General features: G+C 42.4%; 1 protein-coding gene across 4 annotated transcripts; it reads left to right on the top strand.

Annotated features, from left to right (window-relative positions):
• Positions 1-1,311: 1,311 nt before the first annotated feature.
• Positions 1,312-8,140, top strand: LOC122541609 (zinc finger protein 271-like). 4 transcript variants are annotated; one of them, XM_043678485.1, is made up of 3 exons: positions 1,312-1,332; positions 1,848-1,897; positions 6,191-8,140. In XM_043678485.1, the coding sequence occupies exon 3, from the start codon at positions 6,901-6,903 to the stop codon at positions 8,011-8,013; it is 1,113 nt and encodes a 370-aa protein (XP_043534420.1). In that variant the 5' UTR covers positions 1,312-1,332; positions 1,848-1,897; positions 6,191-6,900; the 3' UTR covers positions 8,014-8,140. The 4 variants fall into 4 exon arrangements, with proteins under 4 accessions (XP_043534420.1, XP_043534422.1, XP_043534421.1 ...); XM_043678487.1 differs by lacking the exon at positions 1,848-1,897 and having other exon boundaries at positions 1,318-1,332; positions 6,303-8,140; XM_043678486.1 differs by lacking the exon at positions 1,312-1,332 and having other exon boundaries at positions 1,452-1,890.
• The last annotated feature ends 1,397 nt before the right edge of the window (positions 8,141-9,537 follow it).

Genomic DNA, 9,537 nt, shown 5'->3' with positions numbered 1-9,537 from the left:
TAGCTCCCTGATTGATGTCGCTCACAGTCAATCCAAATATTTCTGGAGCAACACGAGTTTCCTGCAACTTGGGAAACTGACTGGGGAAATAGGGACCTTTGGCCAGCAGATCAATTGGGGATTTAAACTTGTCATTGTCTCATCCGAATAAAATTTCACGTATTGCAGAAGCAGAAGCAACATGCAGTTGTAGGATCAATAAATGCACAAGTGAAGGGGAACTAAAGAGAGGGATATCGTGGGGATGGGCACAGAAATGAAAGAGTGTGACCAGAAAGATGACATTAACAATGCAACCGGCTGATTTGGGGAGTCAAGTGGGAATTTATTGTCAAGTATTATGGAAGAACCTCATTTCTACCGGTTTCCCAAGTTTCAGGAAACTCATGCTGTGCTAAAAATATTTGTCAAAAATCACACAACACCAGATTATAGTCCAACAGCTTTATTTGGAAGCATTGGCTTTCGGAGCGCCGCTCCTTCGTCAGGTGGTTGTGGAGTAAGATTATGATCAGGGAATTTATAGCCAAAGGAGTCCAGTGTTATGGAGATATGATACATTAAACAATTTTAGATTATTTCTTTCACCTTTTAGAATGGGACATGGTGGTTCATATTCTTTGATATGTAAACCCCAGAACTTTTTTAGATTACATTCTTAAAATAGCTCGGTTTTCCGAACAAAAGGTGTGAAGTCTGTATCTGGATGTTGAGTCAGATTGACAAGCCCTCTGCATAGTTTTACAGTTTTCCATGGATTCGTGCAGTTTTGCAGAATTACATCCTATTTTGCTCAAAAACTGGATGAAAAATCCATGTAAAACTCTGTAAAACAATGCACAGGACTTGACAGTCTGACTCAACATTGGGACACAGACAGACTTCACACCTTTTGTGAGAAAAGCTGAGCTGTCTTGAGAATGTAATTTAAAAGATGTTCTGGGATTTACATATCAAAGAACTGGAACCAGCATATCCGATTCAAAAAGATGGAAGAGTTAATCCAAAATTGTTTAATGTATCACATCGCCATGACACTGGACTCCTTTGGCTCTCAATTCTGTGATCATGACCTTACTCCACAATCACCTAATGACGGAACGGCGCCCCGAAACCTAGTGTTTCTAAATAAACCTGTTACACTATAACCTGGTGTTGTGTGATTTTTAACGTTGGCCACCCCAGTCCAACACCGGCTCTTCCAAATCAGACGTATTTGGATTGACTGTGAGAGACGTCAATCAGAGAGCCCACCCACTCTGCCCATTCTCCCTCTTCCTCTTCCAGAGCTGGTTCACTTCCTATAGGGACTGAAAACCAAGTGAGGAGATGGTGAGTGAAGGAGCAGCTTTTATACAAATTGTATCCCATAATATCCACACCAATCTTCAGGCAGTCTGACTATCCTGTGGGCAGTCAGGGGTGGAAATGTCCCTTATGCTGTGTGAGGAGATCCAGCTGAGAGAGCTGTTTACTCGGTGCTTTGTGCTGAACTGTTTGACTGGAGCTGTGTGTTGGATATTGAGTGTGTTCATTTTATGTCCCTTCCGATGTACTTTTCAAAGCCGTTCAAGATCTCCAACAACCTTCTCTCATAACGTTCTCGAAAAAGAGAAAAGGACAGACTTGAATTTATGTGGAACCTTTCACAACCACTGGATATCCCAGCTACCAATGGCGTATTTTTGAAATGTGGTCACTGTCGTAATGTTTTAATAGTGACCAATGTCGTCACAGCAAATGCCCACATACTGTAATGACAAGATGATTTTCTTTGTGATTATTGACTGAGAAACTGTTGCAGTCTCTGTTGACATTGATCATTTATAATTTATTTGAATTCTCAGTGACCCACTTAAAGGTAGTGCGCGAAGGATTTCCGATTGACAGGTACTCAGTAAGTAAATGAATTTAAAATAACATTGACTAACCACAACCTTGTTGGCAAGTGAACATTAAACGACAGAAATGATTACTCCCTTTAACTTGTAATATGACCAAATAGTCCTTACCATAATCATATTTGTTTGCTGAATCATAATTTTTACAGGGACAAATCCAACGTCACCATTAGCTTTCAACTGGGTCACATTTCTCTTTTTCGCAGAAACATAAGTGGCCATCAGAAGCTATTTCTCTGAATTTCCAGAGAAGTCTGAACTATCTACCAATACTAAGGACCCCTCCAATCTCTGACCCACCAATATGGATTTTCCAAAGTCTTTAGATTGTCATATTGTAACTATTCAACTAGAAACCATGTTCCTTCTGACATACTATCTTGCAGTGCACAGAAATGACATCTTCTCCTCTCTGCTGACCACACAGGCTGCAGTCCATAGTTTTCTCTCTCTCTCTGTGCATAATCTCAGAGTCAGAAAATCTTCTGTCAGCCTGTGCTCAGATCCTATAATTCTGCACCTCACTCAGCAAGTCGCAGCCTGTTCCCATGAAAGCAATACAAGCCGACATAGGACATTGGTTCAGCCACATTTGGAATATTATATGCAGCTTTGGTCTCCCTCTTATGGAAAGGATGTTGTGAAACTTGAAAGGTTTCAGAAAAGATTCACAAGGATGGTGTCAAGTTTGGAAGATTTGAACTATAAGGAGAGATTGAATAGCCTGGGGCTGTTTTCACTGGAGTCTCAGAGGCTGAGGGGTGACATTATAGAGGTTTATAAAAACATGAGGGGCATGAATAGGGTAAATAGACAAGGTCTTTTCCCTGAGGTGGGGGAGTCCAGCACTACACGAGTTTTGGGGTGAGAGGGGAAAGATTTAAAAGGGACCGAAGGGGCAAATTTTTGAAGCAAAGGGTGGTGCATATATGGAATGAGGCTGGAACAATTTCAACATTTAAAAAACATGTGACTGGGTGTATGAATAGGACAAATTTAGAGAGATATAGGCCAAGTGCTGGCAAACGAGAGTAGATTGAATTTGGATGTGTGGTTGGCATGGAAGTGTTAGACCAAAGGGTCAGTTTTTGTGCTGTACATCTCTATGACTTTATGTTGGTGGGCAAAGCTATACCACCTCTGACCAGTCACCCTTGTGAGTGTATTTTCAGTCCATTATCTGAGAAAGATGGTGAAAACAAAAAAGACTTTCAACTTTGCATTCAAACACACATTTGAGTCTTCTCAACGGTGACAGGAGGCTCCTGTGAAGCACAAAAAGCAGCACGGACCAATTAGGTGAAATGCCCTATATCTGTTGATGTAACTTTCCTTTGTTGGATTTGAAACTCCCAATCTCTGAATAGTTAAATCCAACTCGATAGCAATTCAGCTGCCATACCCAGAGATAGATTTATTGTTTTTTTTAATGCCTTTTTGCAAGAATTTTATAAGGTCACCCCTCAGCTCTAGGGAAAACAGACCCAGTCTGTTCAGCCTCCCCTTATAGCTCAAATCCTCCAACCCTGGCAACATTCTTGTAAATCTTTTCTGAACCCTTTCAAGTTTCATAACATTTTTCCGATAGGAAGGAGACCAGAATTGCACGTAATATTCCAACAGTAGCCTGACCAATGTCCTGTACAGCTGCAACATGACCTCCCAACTCCTTTACTCAATACTCTGACCCAAAAAAGGAAAGCATACCAAACGCCTTCTTCACTATCCTATCGACTTGCGACTCCACTTTCAAGGGGCTGTGAACCTGCACTCCAAGGTCTCTTTGTTCAGCAACACTCCTTAGGAACTTACCATTAAGTGTATAAGTCCTGCTAAGATTTGCTTTCCCAAAATGCAGCACCACCCATTTATCTGATTTAAACTCCATCTGCCACTTCTCAGCCCATTGGCCCATCTGATCAAGATCCCATTGTACTCTGAGGTTACCTTCTTCGCTGTCCACCACACCTCCAATTTTGGTGTCCTCTGCAAACTTACTAAGCATACCTCTTATGCTCACACCCAAATCATTTATATAAATGATAATAAGTAGAGGACCCAGCACCGATCTTTGTGGCACTCCACTGGTCACAGGCCTCCGGTCTGAAAAACAGTCCTTCACCACCACCCTCTGTTTTATATCTTTGAGCCAATTCTGTATCCAAATCGCTCGTCCTCCCTGTATTCTGTGAGATCTAACCTTGCTAACCAGTCTCCCACGGGGAACCTTTTAGAACACCTTACTGAAGTCTATATAGATCACATCTATCGCTCTGCCCTCATCAATCCTCTTTGTTACTTGTTCAAACAACTCAATCAAGTTTGTGAGAAATAATTTCCCACGCATAAAGCATGTTGACTATCTCTAATCAGTCCTTACCTTTTCAAATACATGTACATCCTGTCCCTCAGGATTCCCTCCAACAACTTGCCCACCACTGACGTCAGGCTCACTGGTCTGTAGTTCCCTGGCTTGTCCTTACCACTCTTCTTAAACAGTGGCACCACGTTAGCAAACCTCCAGTTTTCTGGCACCTCACCTGTGACTATTGATGATACAAATATCTCATTAAGATGCCCAGCAATCATTTCTCTATCTTCCCACAGAGTTCGAGGGTTCACCTGAAACAGATAGATGAGATCTCCTCACAAGTTTGTTTCTCAATTTCCCTCTGACTATTAAGGGGTCTATAATACAATCCCAATAAGGTGATCATCCCTTTCTTATTTCTCAGTTCCACCCAAATAACTTCCCTGGATGTATTTCAGGGAATATCCTCCCTCCTAACCATGCCCGGAGTTCATCTGCCTTCCCTGTTAGGCTCCTTGCATTGAAATAAATGCAGTTTAATTTATTTGTCCTACCTTGTCCCTGCTTGCCCTGTTTGACTGACTTCTGTTCTCAACTGTACCAGTCTCAGATTGATCTCTTTCTAACTATCTCCCTGGGTCCCACCCTCCCCCCACCTTACTAGTTTAAATCCTCCCAAGCAGCTCTAACAATTCTCCCTGCCAGTATATTAGTACCCTTCCAATTTAGGTGCAATCCGTCCTTCTTGTACAGGTCACTTTTACCCCAAAATAGATTCCAGAGATCCAAAAATGTGAATCCTTCGTCCAAACATCAGCTCTCCAGCTATGCATTCATCTGCTGTATTCTCCTATTCCTGCCCTCACTAGCTCGTAGCACCAGGAGTAATCCAGATATTACTACTCTCGAGGACCTCTTTTTTAAATTACTGCCTAACTCTTTGTCATCTTCCTTTCAGAATCTCAACCTTTTCCCTTCCTTTGTCGCTGGTTCCAGTGTGGACAATTACCTCTTGCTGGTTCCTCTCCCCCGTGAGACCATTCTGCACCCTCACTGAGACATCCTTGATCATGGCACCAAGGAAGCAACACACCTTTCTGATTTTACGCTGCTGGCCACAGAAACATCTGTCTATAGCTCGGACTAGAGAGTCCCCTCACACAACTGATCTCTTGGAATCTGACGAACCCCTCGTTGCATTAGAGCCAGTCTCAATACCAGAAGCTTGGCTTTTCGTGAGACCATTCTGCACCCTCTCTGAGACATCCTTGATCATGGCACCAGGGAAGCAACACACCTTTCTGATTTTACGCTGCTGGCCACAGAAACATCTGTCTATAGCTTGGACTAGAGAGTCCCCTCACACAACTGATCTCTTGGAATCTGACGAACCCCTCGTTGCATTAGAGCCAGTCTCAATACCAGAAGCTTGGCTTTTCGTGCTATGTTCCCCTGTGAATTGATCACCCCCTATCTTTTCCAAGTTTGAAGTGGGGATTGCCACAGAAGACTCCTGCACCTGCTGCCTACCTTTCTTACCTTTCCTGGAGTTAACCCATCTATGTGACTGTATCTGAGACTTTCCCCCCTTCCTATAACTGCCATCCATCACATATTGTTGCTGTTGCAAATTCCTCATTGCTTCTAAATTTCTCTCCAACCGATCCATTCAATCTGATAGGATTCACAACCAACAGCATTTATTGCAGATATAATACGCAGTAACCCTTAAACTCTCTTTAAACTCGCACATCTGACAAGAAATACAAATCACTGTACTAAAGGCCATTTTTGCTCCTTCACACTCTACAGACCCAGAAAATAACACTGCCTTATTCCTCTACAAAACACTGCCCCAGGTTAAATGAATAGTTATGGCTTATATTTTAAGTTTAATCAAGAGACATTATCTCAAAAAACATATAATCAAGAAAGAACCCACACACTTAAAAAATTCACTGATCTGTTCCTTTGACAGTATTGCTCAACACAGAGAAGATGAAGCTGAGGAAATACATGAATGGGCTTCAAGTATGGTGACTGCTTCAGTCATTCATTGAGTCTCATGAACCACTGATTTACTCCTACAGATGAGGAGCTACTCAAGTATGAGTTTTGTGAAGAGGACTCCACAGTTTCATAAGATCTCATAACATGCAGGCTTCAACTCTGAAGAGCAATGTGGCATTGAAACTGTTTGCAGTGGAATGTGTGACCAGGACTTCACACAGTCACTAACAATCCTGAGACACAAGTGTATCCACATTGGTGAAAAAGCTATCCAGTTTGAGATGTGTGACAAAACGATTTTGGAAGTTATTGACCCTCTGCAGATACCAGCATATTCACAGATGTGAGTAGTCATTCATGTGTGGGTGTGTGACAAAGCAATCTCATAGTTAAAATACCTCTGAATACCCCAACAAATTCAAACAGGGGAGAAGTTGCTCAACATGTAAGCTGCATGCCAATCTGTTTCACTGTCATCAAGACTCCTGGTCCATTAGATAACCCACAAAGGAGAGACACTCTTCAAATGTGAGGTTTGTGATGAAGCTTTCTGAACACTTGCAAACCTCCTGATGCACCACCAGACATTTGATATGGGGTAACAACTCTCTGGATGAGGTTTGTGTGCTGGCCTGTATCCAATTCTTCAATTTTCTGACACACCAGACAATTCACACAATGGAGGAGCCCTTCAAGTGTGAGGTGTGTTCCAAATCATTCTCACAGTCAGAGAACCTCCATGCTCACAAGTGCATTCATGCAGGGGAGAAGTCATTCATGTGTGGCGTATGTGACAAAGCCTTCACACAGTTATCCAATCTTCTAGTACATCAGACAATCCACACAAGGGAGAAAAACTTCAAAAGTGAAGTGCGGAGTGAGAGTTTTGGACGATTATCGGATCTGGTGCAATGTCAACATATTCACACTGTCCAGAAATCCTTTGCATGTGAAATCTGCGCCAAGTCATTCTTACGGTCGTGGAACCTCCGCACTCACCAACGCATTCACACCGGAGAGAAACCATTCACGTGCCCTGAGTGTGACAAATCATTCTCACAGTTAACAAACCTCCGTGTACACCAACAAATTCACACAGGGGAGAAGTCATTCACGTGCAAGGTGTGCAACAAAGCCTTTACACAGTTATCGCACCTCCAAGTTCATCGAACAATCCACACAGGAGAGAAACCATTCAAATGTGAGCTTTGTGATAAAGCTTTTGCAACATCTACAAGGTTGCTGACACACCAGAGGTTTCACACAGGGGAAAAGCCCTTCAAGTGTAAGGTTTGTATGATGGCTTTTGTTCAATCATCCGATCTCCTGACACATGAAAGAATTCACACAGGGGAGAAACCTTTTAAGTGTGTGGTGTGTTGTGATGGCTTTGGAAGATCGTCAGACCTGGCAAGGCACCAACGCACTCACACTGGTGAGAAACCGTTCACATGTGAGGAGTGCGATAAATCATTCTCGCAATCATCAAGCCTCCGTGCTCACCAGCGCATTCATACAGGGGAGAAACCCTTCATCTGTGAGATATGTGACAAATCATTTTCAAAGTTAACGAACCTCCATAGACACCAACGAATTCACACAGGCGAGAAACCCTTCAAATGTGAAATTTGTGACCTAGCCTTCACGCAGTCATCACACCTAATACAACATCAAACAATCCACACAGGTGAGAAGCCTTTCAAGTGCGAGATGTGTGACCGAGCATTCACACAGTCATCGAGCCTTCTGCGACACCAGATAATCCACACAGGGGGGAGTCCCATTAAGTAAGCTGCACAATGATGGATTGGGACATGCAATCAAACTTGTGAAATCTGTGTTGTCTTTTGTTAAAAAATGACTGTTAATTTTATTCTGAATTATTGTTTCTCACTGATATTAAACTGACTGAACTGTAGTCATTAGGCTTATCTTCATATTCTTTTTGAAGGAGTCATGTTTGCATTAAGAACAAACAAAGCTGGAGAAATTCATCAGATCAGGCAGTATCTGTGGAGAGTTATCTTTCCAAATCAGTCCTTTTGCATCACCCATGAATCTAATGAGACTTGAAAATTGTGGAGGTATAACTTCCAGTCTCTAAATATTGACTGTACCTAATTATCTCCTCTTTAAAAGCATAAGTTCATTCAGCGAACATTTTGCCAGCAACCTTTAATTCCACTTGTCTGAGTCTGAACTATTCTTTTCCAATTCCAGTTAGCTTTCAACCAGTTAAATACTCTCACTCTGAACCACTCCTGTAGAAGGGTGGGTTAGTAAGTTTCTAAATGATACAAAGATTGGTGGAGTTGTGGATAGTGTCAAAGTTTGACAAAGGATACAGGAGAATCTAGAACAGTTGCAGATATGGGTGGAGAAACGGTAGATGGAGTTTAATCCAAATAAGTGTGAGGTGCTGCATGTTGGGGGATCAAATGTTAAGGAAAGGTATACAGTTAATGGCAGGACTCTAAAGAGCATTGATGTACAGAGGGATCTTGGGGTTCAAGTCCATATCTCCTTGACAGTGGTCACAGAAATAGATAGTGTGGTAAAGAAGGCATATGGCATGCTTACCTTTATTGGTCAGGAAATTGAGTAAATAATCAGGATGTCATGTTGCAGCTTTGTAACACTTGGTTAGACCACACTTAACAGTACTATGTTAATTTCTGGTCACCACATTACAGGAAGGATGTAGAGGCTTTGGAGAGGGTGCAGAAGAGGTTGACCAGGATCTGCCTGCATTAGAGAGTAGGAACTACAAGGAGATGCTAGAAAAACTTAGGTTGTTTTCTCTGGAGCAGCGGAGGCTGAGGTGAGACTTGGTCAAAGTCTATAAAATTATGAGATGTATAGATGGGTTGATCGTTAGAATATTCTTCCCAGAGTTGAAATATCTAATACTAGAGGGCATGTATTTCGGGTGAGAGGGGGTGTGAGGGGCAAGTTTTTTAACGGAGATTGGTAGGACTGTGGATTGCGCTGCTCGGGGTGGTGATGAAGGCAGACACGATAGGGGATGTTTAAGAGATTTTTAGATAAGCACATGAATATGCAAGGTATGGAAAGAAATGAAGCAAAGGCAGGCAGAAGTGATTAGTTTAATTTGGAGTCATGTTCGGTACAACATTCTGGGCCAAAGGGCCCATTCCTGCGCTGTACAGTTCTATGTTGCCTGTGTGCACAGCCAATCTAACCCCTGTGATGCAGTTATCACTTCCTCCTAAAAAATCCCCGTACTGACATTTGTAGTCATTCAGTCACATCCCTGACCCTGGCACCAGCGAGGTAATATATCAACCTGGAATT

The sequence above is a fragment of the Chiloscyllium plagiosum genome, chromosome 37 (assembly GCF_004010195.1).
Source record: "Chiloscyllium plagiosum isolate BGI_BamShark_2017 chromosome 37, ASM401019v2, whole genome shotgun sequence".
Classification (NCBI taxonomy): domain Eukaryota; kingdom Metazoa; phylum Chordata; class Chondrichthyes; order Orectolobiformes; family Hemiscylliidae; genus Chiloscyllium; species Chiloscyllium plagiosum.
Note: the sequence above shows the minus strand (reverse complement) of the source record. Positions and strands in the feature narration are given on the sequence as shown.